General features: G+C 46.3%; 1 protein-coding gene across 1 annotated transcript in view; it reads left to right on the top strand.

Moving 5' to 3' along the window:
- Positions 1-24,087, top strand: part of LOC143925752 (uncharacterized) — a 35,699-nt gene that overhangs the window by 5,581 nt on the left and 6,031 nt on the right. Inside the window, 3 exon segments of the mRNA XM_077450201.1 lie at positions 11,248-11,298; positions 11,447-11,775; positions 17,435-18,655. Coding sequence (XP_077306327.1) covers positions 11,248-11,298; positions 11,447-11,775; positions 17,435-18,655 — 1,601 coding nt within the window.

Raw genomic sequence — 24,087 nt, 5'->3', positions numbered from 1 at the left:
ATCCATGGGATTTTTTCCGATGGATGTTGGCTCGAACTTGTCTTGCATACACACAGTCACACAAAGTTGGTTGGAAATTTCGAACGTCAAGAATGCGGTGACGTACAACAAGCCGAGAAAAATTAAGTTCAATAGCCAGTGCTGTTCTGCTTGATTCCGAACATGCGTGGCACTTTGTGCAACGGGATTGTGTACACACAATCGGAATTTCCGACAATGCAAAATTTGAGAAGCAGATCTCAAATTTTGTGTGTGATGGAAATTCCTATGAAAAATGTGTAATGGAGCCTACACACGTTCAGAATTTCAGAATCCTATCACACATTTTCCATCGGAAAATCCTATCGTGTGTACAAGGCAAAACTGTGTTGGTGGGGGAATCCATCCCGCAGGGCCATTCGATTCTCCCAGAAGGGGGGGGGGGGGCAGGAGCAGCCATCCCCACCGGGAGAACACAGGGATTTATTGCTAGCAGCTATAACAGCTATAATTGCATGTAAAATGCGACTGGCTGGATGTGCCCAAGTTGATCGACTTATCAACTTGGGTACATTCAACCAGCCCATACATACTGTAGTTTGCATCTTGGCTGGTTCAGCAGAAAATAAAATTGGTCCATCTATTGCCGGCTTAAGACCATGCCAAACCAGAAAAGCCATTTATAACAGAGGTGGAGGCCTTTTATACCACCTATTCACCAGCACACCAAGGGTCACCAATTTTGTCCAAATTGTTTTATATTCAAGAAAGATCACATCACAAACCGTTTGGACAAAATTGATGATTCTTGGTGTGCTGGCGAATATCTACATATCGCATAAGTTCCAGTATCCAGCTGGCGGTCGCTACACCGCCCAGTAGGCAAAAGAGCAAAAAAGGGTAAACAAAGTTGATTTATAATAAATGGCTTCAGCCAAACACTAACCACGAGTGAAAGAAAAGTTTTTGTGTTATCATTCATATTCTCTGAAAAATGGGCAAGAAATCATAAATTCTGCCAGGGTATGTAAACTTATGAGCAGAACTGTCGTTTCCTCAATGTCAGAAATGAAGGTAAAAGGAAGATACCAGATAGTGTAGTAACATTTGATAAAAAAGTATTGAATTAAAATTGTGGCTAATACGCTCACTTTTAAAAAACGCTCACAGACAGACAATCCACGAGCAGCGAGCTCATACTCCTGCGTCACTTCCGGTTTTGCCTATCACTCAGTCCCAACGCGTAGCATCACGCCCATGTGACTTCATCCCCTTTACTATTTCTATCTATTGGCCACGGATTAGCTAAACAATGCTGGCCACAGTTGGGTGTTTATATATTTTATCAGCCTCAGCAGACAGCGCGAGAGTACCATTTATCCATATATTTGTTATGTGTTACTGTGTGACCGATCAGTCATAATATTATGACCACCCACCTAATATTGAGTACGGCCCCCTTTTGCTAAAACAGCCCTGACCCATTGATGCATGGACACCAAAGTAACATCCACATGAATGGCAGGACCCAAGGTTTCCCAGCAGAACATTGCCTCTGCCAACTTGCCTTCATATACCACATCTTGGTTGCATCTCTTCCCCAGGTAAGCGGCGCACCCGGCCATCCACATGCAAACGTGATTCGTCAGACCAGGCCACCTTCTTCCATTGATACAAAGACAGCTGGGAATGATTGCTCCCTTCAACCTCGTGGTGCAGGTCCAGTCCACAGCCTGGATAATGCCCCGTACACACGGTCGGAAATTCGTCCAGCAAAAGACCTATGAGAGCTTTTGGTAGGAAAATGCAACCGTGTGTACGCTCCATCGGACTTTTTCTGGCCAAATTCCCGCCAGCAAAAGATTGAGAGCAGGTTCTCAATTTTTCAGGTCGGAAAAAGTTCTGATCAGAAATTCCGATCGTCTTTACCAATTCTGACGCGCAAATTTCCTACGCATGCTCAGAAACAATTCGACGCATGCTCGGAAGCATTGAACTTAATTTTCTAGGCTCGTCGTAGTGTTTTATGTCACCGCGTTCTTAACAGTCGAAAGTTCAGTGAACTTGTGTGACCGTCTGTATGCAAGCCAAGCTTGAGCGGAATTCCGTCAGAAAAACCATCCAAGTTTTTTCTGACAGAAAAAGCGCTTGTGTGTATGCGGCATAAGAGCCAATGGTTCAAGAAAGGTTGATCGCACTCCCAGGTAAGAAGCAGTGATAATTACTTTATTGAAGATAAAAATCCATCAAGATGCATCATAAGACATCATGAGACCTCTATGCAGGCATGCCAAGATTAAAGTGGTTGTAAACCCTTACAAACCACTTTGACCTACATGTAAGCCTAGATTAAGGCTTACCTGTAGGTCCAAGAAATATCTCCTAAACCTATATGGTTTAGGAGATATTTGCCCGAAAACTAAGCGCGGCATTTCCAAGAATGGAGCTGCCTGCGCATGCCAGGGAGTCCCGTGCGAATGACAGCAGCGGAGCTGCGAGACGCCACCAACAAGATGGATGCGGCGGACTACAGGGGACAGCGGCGACTTCGCTGGCTCCTGTGTCAGGTAAGTGACACATAATGGACTACTATGCGATGCATAGTAGTCCATTATGCTTTGCCTTTGCAGGGAATGAAAGAGGAAGTAAACTCATCAGGGTTTACTTCCTCTTTAATGACCTTCTTCCATTGCTCCGTCATCCAATTCTGATGTTTATGTGACCATTGTAGCAGCTTTTTGGCTGTGGACACGGGTCGCCATGGGCTTCGCTGCCCCATACACAACAAACTGCGATGCCCATTCTTTTTCTGCTTTCACCACATCAACTTCATGGACAACATGTTCACTTGCTGCCTAATATATCCCACCAATTTTCAGATGCCATTGTAACGAGATATTCCCTTTACCTGTCAGTGGTCATAATATTATGGCTGATCCATGTAGAATGCTTATGCCTGGTACACACCATGAGAAATTCAGGAGGAAAAATACCACTTTTGCAGCGATCGTCCAATAATCTGATCGTTCGTACACAACTTTTGAGAGCCGATCACAACAGTTCATGCTAACTTTTTTTTCGAAGGGACAAGTACAAAATCTTCTTGTAAGATGTAGGATAAAAGAATGAACAATTTTCTTTTAATCGATACAGTATTTGTCCGTAAAAAATTGAGTGACCAATACCGTGCATGCTCAGAAATTAAAGACATTACATTACGTAATTGCGGGAATGTGTAAAAAAAAAGAAAAAAGAAAAAGAGGACGATCGTTCGTCCCATATTCTTATTATGCGTTCAAAGCTTTAACCACATGCTGACCAGACACTTCTGTATCGAATCTCCATAGCTGTATGGCGGCCCCTTTAACAGCTACAGCGCGCGCACACGGGGGGAGCCGATGTGCATGGCTTGTGGCTGCTATGCCCCCCCGGCCACCTGTGAACACTCCACAGAGAGCCAGAACGGGGATCTGTCAATGTAAACAAACACATCCCCGTTCTGTCAGGGGAGTCCAGAGTGATCGTCTGTTCCTAGTAATTAGGAACAGCGATCTCTCTACTCTCAGTCAGTCCCCTCCCCCCACAGTTAGAAACACCTCTTAGAGAACACATTTAACCCCTGGCTCCCCCCTAGTGTTTGCAAATAAGAAAACGAAAAATCATAAGCCGCGCTAAATGGATACCAAAGCAAATACAACCAACTATTTGTGCAATAATATAAAAATAAATATTGGAATAGATATTAGTAGATGCAACCAACTGCTAGTGCAAAATATGCAAGTAAATATTGAAATAGATATTATATAGGGTATGGCAACCCTATATGTGTAAATACATATACGTGATACAAAACATATAAGTATTGAAATTTCTGATCCCAAAAACCCACAAATGCTGATGGGCACGTAAATTAAGAATCAGTGACATACACCTATGATAAAAATAAACATATAAAGTATAAACACCCAGTGTATGAACAATGAGTCCGTATAAAGAACAAGAAGGGGTTAACGTGAGACCAAAATAAAGTCCTCTGGGTAAAAACCACACTAATCCTGGAAATCCAAATATGGGAGCAGTTATGTTCAATCCACCACCAACACACGATAAGATTTACTGCTTACCAGATATGATTGACCCCCCACTACAGAGGGTCACACGGGGCTTTATAGGGATGGACGTCACTTCCAACCGCAAGGTAAAGGGGTTCCTCGATGTCTTCCTGGCTTCGCTCTTTTAGGAACTCTTGGGAAGAAAACTCACTCCCGGACACTCAACTCAGTAGTCCAAACAGACTCAGAGCCAGGGGCATCAAAACCATAGGAAAAAAGTAAAGCTCAAAATAGTGTAAAACCCTTTTTATTTTAAGGTAAAAATATAAAAATACACTTACAAGTGTGTAAAAGAAAAAAGCGCCTTAAGTCCGTGGCGCCGGCCGGACACACACGGACAAACTCGTTCTCCTGGAACCCGTCACAAAACCGAGGTGAATGTAGCGCACCGCTCAGCCCTACGCGTTTCGCAACAAAATTGCGTCATCCAGGGGCACGAGCGGCACGCTGTATCACCTCCATTTATATGTCTCTATGGAGGTGATACAGCGTGCCGCTCGTGCCCCTGGATGACGCAATTTTGTTGCGAAACGCGTAGGGCTGAGCGGTGCGCTACATTCACCTCGGTTTTGTGACGGGTTCCAGGAGAACGAGTTTGTCCGTGTGTGTCCGGCCGGCGCCACGGACTTAAGGCGCTTTTTTCTTTTACACACTTGTAAGTGTATTTTTATATTTTTACCTTAAAATAAAAAGGGTTTTACACTATTTTGAGCTTTACTTTTTTCCTATGGTTTTGATGCCCCTGGCTCTGAGTCTGTTTGGACTACTGAGTTGAGTGTCCGGGAGTGAGTTTTCTTCCCAAGAGTTCCTAAAAGAGCGAAGCCAGGAAGACATCGAGGAACCCCTTTACCTTGCGGTTGGAAGTGACGTCCATCCCTATAAAGCCCCGTGTGACCCTCTGTAGTGGGGGGTCAATCATATCTGGTAAGCAGTAAATCTTATCGTGTGTTGGTGGTGGATTGAACATAACTGCTCCCATATTTGGATTTCCAGGATTAGTGTGGTTTTTACCCAGAGGACTTTATTTTGGTCTCACGTTAACCCCTTCTTGTTCTTTATACGGACTCATTGTTCATACACTGGGTGTTTATACTTTATATGTTTATTTTTATCATAGGTGTATGTCACTGATTCTTAATTTACGTGCCCATCAGCATTTGTGGGTTTTTGGGATCAGAAATTTCAATACTTATATGTTTTGTATCACGTATATGTATTTACACATATAGGGTTGCCATACCCTATATAATATCTATTTCAATATTTACTTGCATATTTTGCACTAGCAGTTGGTTGCATCTACTAATATCTATTCCAATATTTATTTTTATATTATTGCACAAATAGTTGGTTGTATTTGCTTTGGTATCCATTTAGCGCGGCTTATGATTTTTCGTTTTCTTATTTGCATGCATGTGACATAGCGAAGCCGCAGCTTAATATCCTCACAGGAATTTCTTTATATATTTACACATTTACACATTCACATTCTTAACCTTAGCGCAGTTATTTTCTTTTTTCCCCCCTAGTGTTAACCCCTTCCCTGCTGGTGTCATCTATACAGTAATCAGTGGCTATTTTTAGCGCTGATCACTGTATAAATGTCACTGTCGCCCAAAAAAAAGGTGTCAAAAGTGTCTGAACTGTCCGCCGCAATGTCACTGTCCTGCAAAAAATAAAATAAAAATTAAAAAAACGCTGATCACCGCCATTACTAGTAAAAAAAAAAAAAAAAAAGTTATAAAAATGCCATAAATACTGTATATCCCCTATTTTGTAGACTGTATAATTTTTGCGCAAACCAATTGATATACGCTTATTGTGACTTTTTTTTAACCAGAAATATGTAGAATACATATTGGCATAAACTGATGAAGAAATTTGTTTTGTTTTACATTTTATTTTGGATATTTATTATAGCAAAAAGTAAAAAATATTGTTATTTTTTTTCAAAATTGTCTGTATTTTTTTTTGTTTGTTTATAGTGCAAAAAATAAAAACAGCAGAAGTGATTCAGAAAGCTCTATTTGTGGGAATGAAAAGGGTATGAATTTTGTTTGGAAACATTGTCGCACGGCTGCTCAATTATCAGTTAAATGAATGCAGTGTGTATCACAAAATTTATGAAGAAATTAGATTTTTTTTATTTATTTATTTTTTTACATTTTTTTATTGGATTATTTTTATAGCAGAAAGTAGAGAATATTGTTTTTTCTTATTTCAAAATTGATAAAATAAAAACCGCAGAGGTGATCAAATACCACCAAAAGGAAAGCTCTATTTGTGGGAAAAAAGGATGTCAATTTTGTTTGGGTGCAACGTCGCACAACCGTGCAATTGTCAGTTAAAATAATGCAGTGTGTATCGCAAAAATTGGCCTGGTCATAAATCATCCAGAGCAGGGCCGGAACAAGGAGTGGGCAGTAGGGATGGCTGCCCCTGGCGCAATAGTTTATTGCAGGGGTAGGGGGCACCCTACGGAAAGGGGGGCGCAGTTTGGCATCTTTGCCCTGGGCGCTGGATGACCTTGTCCCGGCACTGATTCAGAGAGCAAGTGGTTAAACCCAGCACACAATGATGTTATTTCTACACTCAGAAATCTTGCTACCAAAGTTCCTCTCAATCTGGAAATGTACACATTTAAAGGTCGCGTTCCGCGCAACTGTCAGTTAAAGCGACGCAGTGCCGTATCGCAAAAAATGGCCTAGTCATTAAGGGGGGAAAATCCTTCCGGTCCTTAAGTGGTTAAATTTTTCTGCAGAAAATGACTACAGGCTGACATAGGAGAGGTCCCAGCGCATTGTTTGGACTCCAGCTGGGAAGTATTCTTTGTGGAGGTGAATGGAGTCCAGCCAAAGGCAATGACCCCACCCCACCACCTCCCAGCTAGAGAAAAGGGACAGGTACGGTCATTTACAATCCATGCGATGTAAACAATACAGACCAGCAGTACAGATATGGTAATAATATGGTAATATATACAGAGTTTGAACAAAAAGTTAAAAAATGTCTAAGCCAAACAAGCAGCAGCTTTTTTTAACCACGTAGGGACCGAGCCTCTTTCTGAGATTTGTTGATTACAAATTAAACAATTTTATTTTTTTTTGCTAGAAAATTACTTAGAACCAAAACATTATACATTTTTTTTTAACACCCTAGAGAATAAAATGGCGGTCGTTGCAATACTTTCTATCACACCGTATTTGCGCAGCGGTCTTACAAGCTTACTTTTTTTTAAATTAAAAAAAGACAGCAGTAAAGTTAGCCCAATTTGTGAAAGATAATGTTAGGCCGAGTAAATTGATACCCAACATGTCACGCTTCAAAATTTGCGCCCGCTCGTGGAATGGCGACAAACTTTTACCCTTAAAAATCTTCATAGGCGACATTTAAAAAATTCTGCAGGTTGCATGTTTTGAGATACAGAGGAGGTCTAGAGCTAGAATTATTGCTCTCGCTCTACCGATCACGGCGATACCTCTCATGTGTGGTTTGAACATCATTTTTTTATGCGGGTGCTACTCACGTATGCGTTCGCTTCTGCATGCGAGCTTGTCGGGACGGGGCGCGTTTAAAAAAAAAAAATTCTATTATTTATTTTGACATTTTTTATTTTTACACTGTTCTTTAAAAAAAAAAAAAAAAGTGTCACTTTTATTCCTATTAAAATGCATGTAAACATCCCTTGTAATAGAAAAAAGCATGACAGGTCCTCTTAAATATGAGATATAGGGGTCAAAAAGACCTCAGATCTCATATTTACACTAAAATGCAATAAAAAAAAAGGAAAAAAAAAGTCCTTTAAAAAAAGAAAAAAAAAAAAAAAGAAATGGCCCTTTAAGAGCTATAGGCTGAAGTGATGTTTTGATGTCGCTTCTGCCCTGCAATGGTATGGAGACGGTTGGGGGGCATCTTCCCCTCACAGGTCTCCAAACCCAGCATGTGAAAGCTGCTGGCGGCTCCGGTAAGCGGCGGAAGGGCACCGGAGCGCGGCGGGAGGGGGGGGGGCCTCTCCCGCCAGAGATAAAAGTGATCTTGTGGCGAATCTGCCGCAGAGACCATTTTAATCTGAAAGCGGACCGGCGGCTGAAGAAGAGGATACTGGGGTTATGGCAGCTAACTAATGCAATAACAACGATATTCCTCTTCAGCTAAGTGACTTTATAATAAAAGACAGCACCTACAGTATTTGTATCTGCTGAGTTTTATATATTTTTTTTCTTTTACAGACTGGAACTCCTTTTAAATAGTTTATAAAATAGAAGTGAAAAAAAAATCAGCAGGAAAATGATAATTAAATGGAAAAGGGGAATAAGGCGTTGATGAGGCTGATTAAAGCGGTAGTAAACCCGCAATTTTTTTTTTTAACACCTGCAAAGCAAAAGGCATAATGAGCTAGTATGCACCGCATACTAGCTCATTATGAAATACTTACCTTAGAACAAGGCCCCGACATCTGGCACGATCCACGCCGAGGGAGCTGACATGCTCCCTCAGCGTTTCTTCCGGGTATCGCGGCTCCGGCGCTGTGAGTGGCCGGAGCTGCGATATCGTCACTCCCGCGCATGTGCGCGGGAGATTTCTTTCCGGCCGCCGGCCACTGCCGGATTTTCAGGCCGAGAATCCCCTCGTGCGCATGCGCCGCTGCAGTCAGCGGCGCATACCGAGGGGAATGTCTCCTAAACCGTACAGGTTTAGGAGATATTTTTTTTACCTACAGGTAAGCCTTATTATAGGCTTTCCTGTAGGTAAAAGTTACAAAAAAGGGTATACAACCACTTTAAAGTAAATTTCGGGTAAATAAGGGGTTAAACAGTGGAACAATTAAGTAAAAAAAAATATTTTTTTTTGTTTATTTATTAGACAGGTTGCTTTAAACTGGCTTCATCTGCAGACCGAATTTCATCCCTTTGATCTGTAAATGAATAAACAGATAGATAGATAGATAGATAGATAGAAACATTGTTTCTCTTTTTATATCTGTTTCAGTGGCTGAGAAATGTTGTTGATAAACATGGCCTGGCTGTTTTTTTTTCTCTTTCTTTTTGGACATCTCCAATTGCCCAGACTTCATTTACACTCCAGCTGTCAACAGGGGAACCCCACTGACAGCTGAATGAGTCATCAGTTGCTAAGGACACGGGGCCCAATAATTGCTGGCTTGCTTTTTTTTTTTTTTTTTTACATTTCCGCTGTCAGTGGAGGAATCTGACAGATGAAAGAACTGAGCCTGAAAGTATCGGTTTCAGGTATTAGAGCATTTACACAAGTATCGAAACTCATGCCAATGCTTAGTATCGGCACCCATACCAATACCGGTATCAGTGAAACCCTACCTACTAGCGGACTCAGGTTGAGCCATTAGCAACAGCGACCCAGGTCAGGTAATGTGCATGATATGCATAAAATAACCAACCAAATAGAACATATGTAACATGAAAAACATGAAAATATATGTAACATGAAAATATTCAAACTAAATATTAGGGTTGTACCAATACCAATACTGGTATCAGTGCCAATACCGAGTATTTTCATGGGCACCGATACCTTTTGCGGTGCGACTTGAGCCCACACAAAGTGAATGGGCTGAAATCACACTGCAAAGAATCGTCTGCGATTTGAACAGGAATGCCATGCGACTCCTGTCCGAATCGCATGCAGTTTTCCGCACCGCTCATGTGTAAACCCAGGCCCATCATAGTGATTTGTACCCGAGTTCCCACAGGAGCAGTGCGGAAAAGAAGTCGATTCGGACGGGAATCACACTGCATTCCTGTTCAAATAGCATACGATTCTTTGCAGTGAGATTTGAATCCATTAATTTTGTATATTTTTTAGCACTGATCACTGTATTAGCATCACTGGTCCCCAAAAAGTATCAAAAGTGTCAGTTAGTGCCTGATTTGTCTGCCTCACTATCGCAGTCCCGCTATAAGTCGCCGATTGCCGCCATTACTAATAAAAAACAAAATAAAAAAAAATAAAAAAAATCCCATAGTTTGTAGACCCTATAACTTTTGCGCAAACCAATCAATATTGCGATTTTTTTTTTTACCAACAATATGTAGCAGAATATATATTGGCCTAAATTTATGAAGAAATATGATTTTTTTTACTTTTTTTTTTATTTAATTCGTTTTATAGCAGAAAGTAAAAAAAAATATTGTTTTTTTTTTTCTAAATTTACGTTTGCTTTTCATTGACAGAGCAAAAAATAAAAACCGCAGAGGTGATCAAATACCACCAAAAGAAAGCTCTATTTGTGGGGGAAAAAAAAGGACATCAATTTTATTTAGGTACAGCGTCGCATGGCCGCGCAATTGTCAGTTAAAACAATGCAGTGTGTATCGCAAAAAATGGCCCGGTCATAAATCTTCCGGAGGGCAAGTGGTTAAACCCAGCACACAATGATATTATTATTATTATTATAATACAGGATTTATAAAGCGCCAACAGTTTGCGCAGCGCTTTACAACATGAGGGCAGACAGTACACTTACAATACAAATCAATACAGGAGGGACTAGAGGGCCCTGCTCGTTAGCGCTTACAATCTAGAAGATATAATTTCTTTATTCCACTCAGAAATCACGCTATCCAACTTCCTCTCAATAATCTGGAAATTTACACATGTAGAGGTTTGCAACCTTTGCTAATAAAAAGAATTTAATAATTCAACCCAATTTAGTTTTCACATTTTATAGTTTGCTGTAATTATCTAGTGAAAAAAAAAAAATAAAAGAAAAAAATAAAGTGCAGCGCTTGTTCAATAAATAATGATTAAATAATCGCACAAGTGAAACGTGCAAAAAAATGGTGACAATCCAAAACTAAAATAAAGTGGCAAACGAAATCAATATTAACATGTAAATGTGCTATAAAAAATTAATAAAAATCAATTCATATGCTAGTCCATAAATCATAAATAAATGTCCATAGAAATATAAAAAAAATCATAATGTAATTATCTAGTATTTAAATTTAAAATCTTTAAACTCTGGGATTTCGCTCAAGCCATCTCTGCTTTTTTTTTTAAATAACAAAAATGATATATATAAAAAACAAAACAAAAAAAAAACAAAAAAACACACATCTAAAAATATACAAGAAAATGTCTCATGTAGATGGCTGACTCTTTTTATGCCTATAATTAGGTTGATGAAATGGTGACGTTTGGAATGAAAATATCAAACAGGTCCTGTAAAGTACAAAGGTTGTGGCACGAATCTCCATCTCCTAGGCAAAGAAAGGGCTAAGTGAATAGGGTGGATCCCATTTTGCATAACAAAACATTCACAGGAACTCTCTTTCACCTTCAGTGTATAAAACTGATGTTCTGAGTTGTATCACAAGTTCACAATGGCGTCTGCTGATCTGAGAGAGGAGCTGAAGTGTTCCATCTGCCTGAACCTTTATACGGAGCCCGTGTCGTTGAGATGTGGACACAACTTCTGCCGGGATTGTATAGTGAGTGTGCTGGATACACAGGAGAGGAAGGCTACCAGTTATTCCTGTCCGGAATGCAGAGAGCAGTATACAGAGCGCCCTCCGCTGGAGAGCAACACCATGGACCATTTCAGATCTGCCTACCAGGAGAAAACAGAGGTCTTTTGCACGTACTGTGATCCTCCCGTACCCGCTTCTAAAACATGTCTACACTGTGAGGCCTCGTTTTGTGAAAAGTAGTGATGGACGAACTTCCGACGGGACGTTTCGCGAAAGCGAAATGCGAACGGACCCAAACGTTCGCGAAACCGAACGTTCGCCGCGGGCCCCATTGACTTCAATGGGAGGCGAACTTTGCAAACCTTCATGTCGAATTTGCGGCCACGTGGTAATTATTAGGGGGTAAAACGTAGTCCCACCATCTGGACAATGACATAATACATGTATGAGGTGAATTTGGGATCGATAACTACAAGCATTTTTATTTTATTTGGGAAATTGTTCTAACAATTCAGGACTATGGAGCTAATGAAGGCAATGGAGGAGAGGGAAGGTCAGGGACCAGGGTAGGCAAAGAAGAGGGTGCAGGAGATGATCACCAGCAGCGTGACATACCGGAATGACACATGCACCGTGATAGAGGCATCTGACAGCAGCACCGTAATACAGAGCACTGACAGCAGCACCGTGACATACAGCGCTGACAGCAGCACCGTGACATACAGCGCTGACAGCAGCACCGTGACATACAGCGCTGACAGCAGCACCGTGACATACAGCGCTGACAGCAGCACCGTGACATACAGCGCTGACAGCAGCACCGTGACATACAGCGCTGACAGCAGCACCGTGACATACAGCGCTGACAGCAGCACCGTGACATACAGCGCTGACAGCAGCACCGTGACATACAGCGCTGACAGCAGCACCGTGACATACAGCGCTGACAGCAGCACCGTGACATACAGCACTGACAGCAGCACCGTAAGCAGCCCCAGGAGGAAGTCAGCACAGCACAGGGATGGTGTGATCCCCTCATAATAAGAACCCCCAGGAGGAAGTCAGCACAGCACAGGGATAGTGTGATCCCTTCATAATAAGAACCCCCAGGAGGAAGTCAGCACAGCACAGGGATATCATAAGCAGCCCCAGTAGAAATATGACACCGCTCAACCTCTTCAAAGAGGAGGGTAGGGGCATATAGTACGGTGTGCTTTTTTGGGTCAAGGAAGTGAGCCAAATGAATTAAGAAGGTCTGTGTGCTTGATTAAAAAAATAGTTTATAGACATATACATGGTCTACTGGTCACATGTGTTGAATTCCTCCGAGATCCATGCCTCATTCATTTTTAGAAATGTGAGGTAGTTAACACTGTGGTGAGCTAGGCGAGTACGCTTATCGGTCACAATCCCCCCTGCTGCGCTGAACGTCCTTTCGGACAGGACACTGGATGAGGGGCAAGCCAACAGTTCGATTGCAAATTGGGCAAGCTCTGGCCAGAGGTCAAGCCTGCCCACCCAGTAGTCTAGGGGTTCATCACTCCTCAGAGCGTCCACATCGGCCGTTAACCCAATGTAGTCGGACACCTGACGGTCTAGGCGTTCCCTGATGCTGGATCCGGATGACACCTGTCGATGGGTCGGCTGAAAGAATGACCTCATATCCGAAGTCACCAACACATCTTCAAACCGGCCTCTTCTTGCAGGCGCTGTTGGATTGGTACCCGCAAATCCTTCTCTGGGAGTGGGAATTGCTCCTCTGCCAGCGCACGCAAAAGCAGAATGCAGCATTTCTCGAAGCAAGGCCTGGAAGTGCTGCATTCTGACAGCCCTCTGCGACGGCGGTAACATTTCCGCCATTTTGTGTTTGTACCGGGGGTCTAAGTACGTTGCCACCCAGTACTGGTCCTTGACCCTCATGCTTTTTATACGGGGGTCCCTATTAAAACACTGGAGCATGAAGGCCCCCATTTGCACTAAAGTGGAAGCGGTGTGGTGGCCTGGCTCCTGCTCATCATCCAGGATAATGTCGTCCTCTTCATTCTCCTCTCCCCATCCTCGCACAACAGGGATCCCAGAAAGGTTTAAAGCATGCTCTTCTTGCTCCTGCTCATCCGCCCCGGCACCATCCTCCTCTGACTCCTCATCAGACTCCTGTTGTTGACTTGTCTCAGATAGAGTAGCCCCCCCTGGGAATTCATCCAGCATTGCGACTTCCTCATCTTCCCGCTCCTGCTCCTCCACAGCCTGATCAATGACACGACGCAATGCACGCTCCAGAAAGAAGGCATAAGGTACCATGTCACTGATGGCGCCATGGCTGCGACTGACCAGTTTGGTGATCTCCTCAAATGGCCGCAGAAGTCTGCATGTGTCGCGCATGAGCAGCCACTGGCGCGGTGAAAAAAAACCCAGCTCCCCAGAACCGTTTCTTTCGCAGAGTTCATACAGGTAGACGTTAACTGCACGTTTCTGCTGGAGCAGCCTATCAAGCATATAGAAGGTTGAGTTCCATCGCGTCGGGCAATCGCAAATAAGACGTCTGACCGGCAGATGGTGTCGCCGCTGAATGTCAGCAAGGCGAGCCATGGCCGTGTAAGATCTTCTGAAATGGGCCGAGATTTTCCTTGCCTGCCGCAAGATGTCCTGGACCCCAGGGTATTTGACAAGGAATCGCTGCACGACCAAGTTTAAGACGTGTGCCATGCACGGCACGTGCGTGATTTTGCCCTGTTTCAATGCGCTAAGCAGATTGGCACCGTTGTCACACACCACTTTACCAACTGTCAAATTGAGCGGTGTTAGCCACTCATCTGCCTGTGAACGCAAAGCTGAAAGGAGTGCCGGGCCAGTGTGGCTCTTTGCTTCCAGGCACAACAGACGCAGCACGGCATGGCAACGTCTCACCTGGCATGTGGAATAGGTTCTGGGGAGCTTGGGCGGTGCAGTGGAAGAGACGCTAGCAGCGGAAAAGGAGGAGGCAGCTGAGGAGGAGAGGGAGGAGGATGGAGTAGGAGGAGGAGAAGAAGAGTCAGGCCTGCATGCAATCCGTGGCGGTAAAACCAAATCTACACGGGTGCCACGGGTTACATGCTTGACGGCCGTCAGAAGGTTCACCCAGTGGGCAGTAAAACTGATATACCTTCCCTGCCCGTGTTTGCTAGACCACGTGTCTGTGGTCAGATGTATCTTGGCACCGACACTGTGTGCCAGAGATACATTCACTTGCCGCTGAACATGGCCATATAGCTCTGGGATGCCCTTCTCTGAGAAATACTTCCTTCCTGGGACCTTCCATTGTGGTGTTCCAATGGCCACAAATTTGCGAAAGGCCTCCGAGTCCACCAGTTTATATGGCAGTAGTTGGCGGGCTATGAGTTCTGACAAGCCAGCCGCCAACCGTTGGGCAAGAGGGTTATCCGGCGTCATCATTTTTTTACGCTCAAACATTAGGCCCACGGAAGCCTGCCTTTTTGCAGAAAAATGTGAGCTTGGCGTGATGGAAGGTGGAGTGGAGGACAATTGTGAGGAGAGAGGAGAAGGAGAAGTAGAAGACGAGGCTGGACGGTGAGAGCCTGCAGTGTGGCTTTGTGTGTTCCGTTGCTCCCACTGGGCTCGGTGATGGCTGCTCATGTGCCTTCTTAAGGCGGTCGTCCCTAGGTGAGTATTGGGCTTACCGCGACTAACGCGTTGACTGCAAAGATTGCAGATGGCAACGCTATTGTCAGCAGCGGACACGTTAAAAAAAGCCCACACTGCGGAGCCATGTGCCGGTGTCCTGGGAGCGCCAGATGTGACCGTACATGGTCGATGACTCGCTCCTGATACATTTGCAGTCTGCTTTGTCCCTGCTGTGCAATGTAAGTCATTGCTGCTTCTCCTCCCTATCTGCTGGTCCATATCTCCCTCTGAACTCCCCTCCTCTTCCTCTCTTGTGGGCACCCACGTGACATCACTAGACACGTCATCATCAACGTCACCTTCCCCACCGCTATAAGTAGAGATCTCGGAGTAGGCAGCAACACCGGGGACCAACCTCCTCCTTGGGCTGATCTGGGTACTGGCGTCAGACTGCTGAGTAGCGCTTGTTGCTACCTCCTCTTCCTGATCCAATACCAAGAGTGGCTGCGCATCAGAAATGTCCTCTTGATATGGATCGGAAAATAATTCCAGTGACTCAAGCGGAAGGTATGTGGTGGTGGTGGTGGTGGTCGTGTTGTTGGTGGTAGTGTCTTTGGGGGTGCACATAGCAGAGAGTGAAGAAGAGGGTGCAGATCGAGAGGATGAGGAGGGTGCAGAAGAGTAAGGCTGAGCGAGCCACTCAACCAAGTCTGGTGCATCCTTTAAAGTAATTGAACGCACCTTCTGCAACTTCCCACTTTGGCTCAAGCCTGTTGCTCCTGCCCTACCCCTACCACCCCTGCGGAAGGGCCTGCCTCTTCCTCTGCCTGTCATTTTTTAAATGACCCTGTGACAAAACTCTTAGTCCCTATACCGATGAAGGACTGCTGCAGTATAGGGCAGCGGTCAGCAGTGGTGCACGTCAACCCTATCTATTGTGGACCGATAGCGGTCCTTACAGAACAGCAGACTGTACCGCACTCAAGCCTATGTACCGTAGCACCCTATACCAAGTTACCAGTCCTTATAAGAACTTTTGTGGACCAAGCAGGTTGTGTATTAGTGTTTAGCAGACTGTACGTCAGTCCCTATACCGCTGAAGGACTGCTGCAGTATAGGGCAGCGGTCAGCAGTGGTGCACGTCAACCCTATCTATTGTGGACCGATAGCGGTCCTTACAGAACAGCAGACTGTACCGCACTCAAGCCTATGTACCGTAGCACCCTATACCAAGTTACCAGTCCTTATAAGAACTTTTGTGGAACAAGCAGGTTGTGTGTTAGTGATTAGCAGACTGTACGTCAGTCCCTATACCGCTGAAGGACTGCTGCAGTATAGGGCAGCGGTCAGCAGTGGTGCACGTCAACCCTATCTATTGTGGACCGATAGCGGTCCTTACAGAACAGCAGACTGTACCGCACTCAAGCCTATGTACCGTAGCACCCTATACCAAGTTACCAGTCCTTATAAGAACTTTTGTGGAACAAGTGAGTTGTGAATGTTTAGCAGACTGCAGCAGAAGGGCAGCAGTCAAGTATAATATCCTTTCTATATTTGGAAGAAAGAATATTATACATGTACAAGCCTATTACTGTACCACTGATACCAGTCCTGAAAAGAACCTTTGTGGAACTAATAATAACAGCAAGTCTTTAAAATTACCCTCACTGCCTGACAACACTGCTTCCTTCCTGTCCCTATACAAATTGGCAAAAAAAGAGAACGATTAGTGGTTACTGGAACAGCTCTTTTGTGGACCTTGATAGTAACAGCTAATGATGATGATGATGATGATGATGATGAAAGACTAATCTGGCTGTCCCTGTAGCATACACCGTCCTTTCCCTTTCTCTAAACTAACAAAAGACACTCAGGCTGCTGCAAGAATCAGCAGCACAGCAAACCTATCAACACCTAACACCTATACCAGTCCTGAAAAGAACTTTTGTGTACCAAATAGCTAGTGGTTTATCTCTCCCTACTCCACACAGGAACCTGTCCCTATCGTAACAGAAGAAAGAATGTAAAATGGCCACCGGATCGGGTGTATTTATAGGTTAGGGGGAATGTACAAGTGTCCATGTGCTGTCATGTCTCAATTGGCTGTCCTGTATCACATGATAAACGTGTCACCAAAGGTTAAAGTTCTTGTATACATTAAACACGTAAGTCCGCCGCGGCGAACGACGGAAAAAGGCGTTCGAACGTGCGGACCGCGAATGTCGGAAATTCGCCGCGAAACGACCGCCGGGCGAAACGTTCGTCCATCACTAGTGAAAAGCACTTGAGCAACCACAGCAAGGCAGTGCACCACGTTTTAATTGAACCTACCACTTCATTTGAGGACAGAAAATGCTCCACACATCAAGAAATCCTAAAATATTACTGCGCAACGCATAGTGCCCTTTTCTGCATGTTGTGTTGGGTGGCTGGAGATCACAAAGGGCACCAGGTGGAGCTTCTGAATGAGGCCTCCAAGAAGAAATTGAGAGATGTTACTGAGAAACTGAAGTTTGAGAAACGGGAGACTGATAACAGAATCCAATATCTGGAAAATTACAGGACACGAGAGAAGGGAAAAGCAACTGATCTCATTAAGAGCATTGGAGAACTGTTTATAGACATCAGGAAACAGTTGGATGATGTAGAGAATAGGGTCCTGACTGAGCTCTCCAGACAGGAGGAGCAGATCTCTCAGTCGGTCTCTAAACTAATCCAGCATCTGGAGATGCAAAAGGATAAATTGTCCAAGAAGATGAATGAAATTTTGGACTTGCATAAGAGCATCGATCCATTCCCTCTTCTAAAGAAGGAACTTATCAGTGATGACATCATTCATGGTGACATAATCTGTGATCTGAGGAATGCTGGACGCCTGGATGAAGTATTGTTCTCAAAGATACTACACAAAGGACTCCTCGACTTTACTGACAGTATGATGGAAACAAAAATACAGAGAAACTTTTCAGAAATGCAGAAATCGGACATACTACTGGATTTAAAAACTGCCAGTAATGACATTATTATATCGAAAGATCTCAAATCAGTTTCTTGCAGCAGTGAACCAGAGAGCAGATCGGATGATGAAGAGAGGTTTACATCCCGACAGGTATTAAGCACACGCGGCTTCTCATTTGGGAGACATTACTGGGAGGTGGATGTGAGTGCAGCAAAGGAATGGCTGATAGGGGTGGCCGGTCACAGCATCGAGAGGAAGACAAAACGTGTTGAGTCTTACATAGGTTATAATGACAACTCTTGGGGTCTGACTCAAAGAACTGGTCTTCAAGCCAGGCACAACAACTCTGCAATAAATATACAGTCCAGCTCTTCTATAAAGACAGTTGGGATCTATCTGGATTGCAATGAAGAACGTATATCCTTCTACCAGCTGTGTAACCCCATAAGACTCCTCCACACCTTCATCACCAACTTCAAGGAGCCCCTCCATGCCGCTTTCTATGTATTTCCAAAAACCTCCATCAAAATTATAAAGTAAACACAGATACAGATAAAAAGTAGATACTAACCATAACTGAATGACATTTAGTTTTCTCCAAGGTCTGTGTATCATAAACAATTCCACCAGAATCCTATAGGATAGTGATTCTCAACTAGGGTTCCTCCAGAGATTGCTAGGGGTTCCTTCAGCATTGGGACATTTCTGCCCCTCAGATAAGTTCCCACTGACACCATTGATCTTTTTAACTATCTGTAAGGAAGTAATTCTTCCCAATAACCACAAGTGTAAGGACCATTCTTCCCACTGACCATCACACTAATGTATCATGAGTTGTAGATTTCAAATTTTTAGTAGGGGTTCCCCAAGACTGGAGAACTATTTCAAGGGTTCCTCCATGTTGAAAAGGTTGAGAAAGGCTGCTATAGGAACAATTTGTGATCTCTCTGCTGGGCTCCCTAATGTTGGATTGACCACTCACCCCACCAGAGATGGTTGCTTCTTCTACATGTCTGACATTAGAAAGTTACAAAAGGCTTTTCCTGCTCAGTATCGGGAACAAACACATTTATAGTGATGTCTAAAATGGGTTTATTGGGGGAAATTCTCTTTTCCATTGTGTACTTTATATTTCTGAGACTTTGACTGCCCAAGTTTAACTTTTAGTGCCCAAGTTGACACTGATGTTTCTTTATCCCAATGTGGATGGTATTGTTCATATAAAGCTGGAAACACACTATACAACTTTTGTTGTTCAATTTCCTTTAGATTTACATTCAACTATGTAGTGCAAGGGCCTGCCAGACCGCATATAAATTGAAAGTGTTTAGGTTTGACCCTCATATTATATGGTTTTGGTAAATCTAAAGGAAAAAAATCTAAAGAAATTTGTATAGTGTGTATCCCGCTTTAGGTTCATCTATGTTATCAGGTAGTCCTTATCCAAAAAAATAATAAGAAGAATCTTCTGAGACCTTCTAGCATCTTTCTATTACAATGGTATTTGGCTTTATGTGGTTGGGTGTTCTTAGATGGACAGTCATTTGATTGGACGCTCTAATAGAAATTTAGTTTTTATTGCGGTCTTTGTTGCCGTTGGGGCACTCCCTTTTATTTCCTGTCTTGGCAACAATGTTGACACCTAACAGGAATTAGCCTCCCCTCATTTCTCTTCCTGGTAACACGTTGTCACTGAGACAGGAAGTGAGGTGAAATCTCCTCAATGTGACCATAGAAAGAGTAACATCTGTTAAACTTCTAGCCCTTCTCCAAACCAACACATTTGGGCTAAGAATGAATGTTAAACCTTTTGTAGAGCTTCTAATAACATCTGTTTATGACTTTATGATCTGTATACGTGTATTATTAACTTTTTAAATACATTTAATAAGGTAATTAATGTGTGGTGTGCTTATTTTTAATTGGGAAGTTGGAGCTGTGTCACTCCCCAGCAATGTATGACCGCCAACTGGCCAGAGAGCAGCGTAAAGGAGTAACAAAGTGCTAAGTTCTGATTGGTAGCTGCTTTTATATACATGACCCGGGGTTTGGGGACTTCCAGGATTTCACATTTACTCACACAGATGATTGGGTCTAAGTAGGGATGAGACAAATAGGCTTGGGTTCAGTTTGCAGGAGGTTTTCCAAACAGCTCACAAGTTTGAATGTTAAGCCAGACCACATGTGATGAGATGGGTTCAGTGTATGCCAGCATAGATGTGTAGCATTGGAACAGGAAAAGGTTTGACCGCACTCACAGGTTTGAAGCAAGAGTGAAGTCTTTATTGAAGATAAAAATCATCAGACAACATCTTAGACATCATGACATCAATGCAGACCTGGCAGAGATAAAGGCGTTTCACAAATTGGAATTTGCTTAGTCATAAGTGACTCTGTCCCTTTCTCTCTCTCTCTGTCACCCCCTCTCACCTCTCTCTCCCCCACTCTCTCTGTCACCCTCTCTCCCCCCTCTGTCACCCCCCCTCCCCCCTCTGTCTCTCTCTTCTCCCCTCCTCTCTGTCACCCCCCTCTCCCCCCTCTCTCACCCCCCCTCTCTGTCATCCCCTCTCTCTCTCTCTTTCACCCCCTTCTCTCTCTCTCCCCCTCTCTCCCCTCTCTTTGTCACCCCCTCTCTCCCCCGTTCTCTCTCCCCCCATTCTCTGTCACCCCCTCTCCCCCCTCCTCTCTCCCCCTCTTTGTCATCCCATCTCCCCCTCTCTCCCCCTGTCACCCCATCTCCCCCTCTCTCTCCCCCTCTCTCTGTCATCCCCTCTCTCCCCCCTCTCTCTCTTTCCCCCTCTCACCTGTCATCCCCTTCTCTCTCTCTGTCACCCCCTTCTCTATTTACCCCCTCTCTCTGTCACCCCCTCTCTCGCCCCTTCTCTCTCCCCCCTCTCTGTCACCCCCTCTCTCTCTCCCCTCTCTCTGTCACCCCCTCTCCCCCCCTCTCTCCCCCTCTCTGTCGCCCCCTCTCTCTCTGTCACCCCTCCTCTCTCCCTCTCTCTGTCACCCCCTATCTCTCCCCTCCTCTCTCCCTCTCTCTGTCACCCCCTATCTCTCCCCCCTCTCTCTCTCCCCCTCTCTCTGTCACCCCCTCTCTACCCTCTTCTCTCTTCCCCTCTCGCCTCTCTCCCTCTTCTCTCTCCCCCTCTCTGTCACCCCCGCTCCCCCTTCTCTCTCCCCCTCTCTGTCACCCCATCTCCCCCTCTCTCTGTTATCCCCTCTCTCCCCCTCTATCTCTCCCCCCTCTCTCTGTCACCCCCTCTCTCCCCTCTCTCTCTGTCACCCCCTTTTCTCTCTCTGTCACCCCCTTCTCTCTCTCTGTCACCCCCTCTCTCCCCTCTCTCTGTCCCCCCTCTCCCCCCTCCCCCTCTCTCCCCCCTCTCTCTCCCCCTCTGTCACCCCCCTCTCTCTGTCACCCCCTCTGTCACCCCCCTCTGTATCACCCCCTCTCTCCCCCTCCTTCTTTCACCCCCTCTCTCCCCCTCTGTCACCCCTCTCTCCCCCCTCCCCTCTCTCACCCCCCCTCTCTCTGTCACCCCCTCTCCCCCTCTATACCCCTCTCTCTGTCACCCCCCTCTCTGTCACCCCCCTCTCTCTCTGTCACCCCCCTCTGTCACCCCCCTCCCCCCTCTCTGTCACCCCCTCTGTCACACCCCCCCCTCTCCCTCCCCCCTCTCCCCCTCTGTCTCTCTCTTTCTCCCCCTATCTCACCCCTCTCTCTCTGTCATCCCCTCTCTCTCTGTCATCCCCTCTCTCTCTGTCATCCCCTTCTCTCTGTCATCCCCTCTCTCTCTTTCTCTCTCTCTTCCCCCCTCTCTCTGTCACCCCCTTCTCTCTCTCCCCCTCTCTCTGTCACCACCTCTCTCCCCCGTTCTCTCTCCCCCCTCCTCTCCCCCTCTTTGTCACCCCCCTCTCTCCCCCTTCTCTGTCACCCCATCTCCCCCTCTCTCCCCCCTCTCTCTGTCATCCCCTCTCTTTCCCCCTCTCTTTCCCCCTCTCTCTCTCTCTGTCACCCCCTTCTCTATTTACCCCCTCTCTCTGTCACCCCCTCTCTCGCCCCTTCTCTCTCCCCCCTCTCTGTCACCCCCTCTCTCTCTCCCCTCTCTCTGTCACCCCCTCTCCCCCCTCTCTCCCCCTCTCTCCCCCTCTCTCTCTGTCACCCCCTCCTCTCTCCCCTCTCTCTGTCACCCCCTATCTCTCCCCCCTCCTCTCTCCCCTCTCTCTGTCACCCCCTATCTCTCCCCCCTCTCTCTCTCCCCCTCTCTCTGTCACCCCCTCTCTACCCTCTTCTCTCTTCCCCTCTCGCCTCTCTCCCTCTTCTCTCTCCCCCTCTCTGTCACCCCCGCTCCCCCTTCTCTCTCCCCCTCTCTGTCACCCCATATCCCCCTCTCTCTGTTATCCCCTCTCTCCCCCCTCTATCTCTCCCCCCTCTCTCTGTCACCCCCTCTCTCCCCTCTCTCTCTGTCACCCCCTTCTCTCTCTCTGTCACCCCCTCTCTCCCCTCTCTCCCCTCTCTCTGTCCCCCCTCTCCCCCTCCCCCTCTCTCACCCCCTCTGTCACCCCCCTCTGTATCACCCCCTCTCTCCCCCTCCTTCTTTCACCCCCTCTCTCCCCCTCTGTCACCCCTCTCTCCCCCCTCCCCTCTCTCACCCCCCCTCTCTCTGTCACCCCCTCTCCCCCCTTCTCTCTCCCCCTCTATACCCTCTCTCTGTCACCCCCCTCTCTGTCACCCCCTCTCTCTCTCTCTATCACCCCCCTCTCTCTCTCCACCCCCCTCTGTCACCCCCTCCCCCCTCTCTGTCACCCCCTCTGTCACACCCCCCCTCTCCCTCCCCCCTCTCCCCCTCTGTCTCTCTCTTTCTCCCCCTATCTCACCCCTCTCTCTCTGTCATCCCCTCTCTCTCTGTCATCCCCTCTCTCTCTGTCATCCCCTCTCTCTCTTTCTCTCTCTCTTCCCCCCTCTCTCTGTCACCCCCTTCTCTCTCTCCCCCTCTCTCTGTCACCACCTCTCTCCCCCGTTCTCTCTCCCCCTCTCCCCCCTCCTCTCCCCCTCTTTGTCACCCCCTCTCTCCCCCTTCTCTGTCACCCCATCTCCCCCTCTCTCCCCCCTCTCTCTCCCCCTCTCTCTGTCATCCCCTCTCTTTCCCCCTCTCTTTCCCCCCCTCTCTCTCTCTCTGTCACCCCCTTCTCTATTTACCCCCTCTCTCTGTCACCCCCTCTCTCGCCCCTTCTCTCTCCCCCCTCTCTGTCACCCCCTCTCTCTCTCCCCTCTCTCTGTCACCCCCTCTCCCCCTCTCTCCCCCTCTCTGTCGCCCCCTCTCTCTCTGTCACCCCCTCCTCTCTCCCCTCTCTCTGTCACCCCCTATCTCTCCCCCCTCCTCTCTCCCCTCTCTCTGTCACCCCCTATCTCTCCCCCCTCTCTCTCTCCCCCTCTCTCTGTCACCCCCTCTCTACCCTCTTCTCTCTTCCCCTCTCGCCTCTCTCCCTCTTCTCTCTCCCCCTCTCTGTCATCCCCGCTCCCCCTTCTCTCTCCCCCTCTCTGTCACCCTATCTCCCCCTCTCTCTGTTATCCCCTCTCTCCCCCCTCTATCTCTCCCCCTCTCTCTGTCACCCCCTCTCTCCCCTCTCTCTCTGTCACCCCCTTCTCTCTCTCTGTCACCCCCTTCTCTTTCTCTGTCACTCCCCTCTCTCCCCTCTCTCTGTCCCCCCTCTCCCCCCTCCCCCTCTCTCACCCCTCTCTCTCCCCCCTCTGTCACCCCCCTCTCTCTGTCACCCCCTCTGTCACCCCCCTCTGTATCACCCCCCCTCTCCCCCTCCTTCTTTCACCCCCTCTCTCCCCCTCTGTCACCCCTCTCTCCCCCCTCCCCTCTCTCACCCCCCTCTCTCTGTCACCCCCTCTCCCCCCTTCTCTCTCCCCCTCTATACCCCTCTCTCTGTCACCCCCCTCTCTGTCACCCCCCTCTCT

This window comes from Lithobates pipiens, unplaced genomic scaffold (assembly GCF_037356315.1).
Source record: "Lithobates pipiens isolate NorthernLeopardFrog02 unplaced genomic scaffold, aLitPip1_a1.2 Scaffold_22, whole genome shotgun sequence".
Lineage (NCBI taxonomy): Eukaryota > Metazoa > Chordata > Amphibia > Anura > Ranidae > Lithobates > Lithobates pipiens.
Note: the sequence above shows the minus strand (reverse complement) of the source record. Positions and strands in the feature narration are given on the sequence as shown.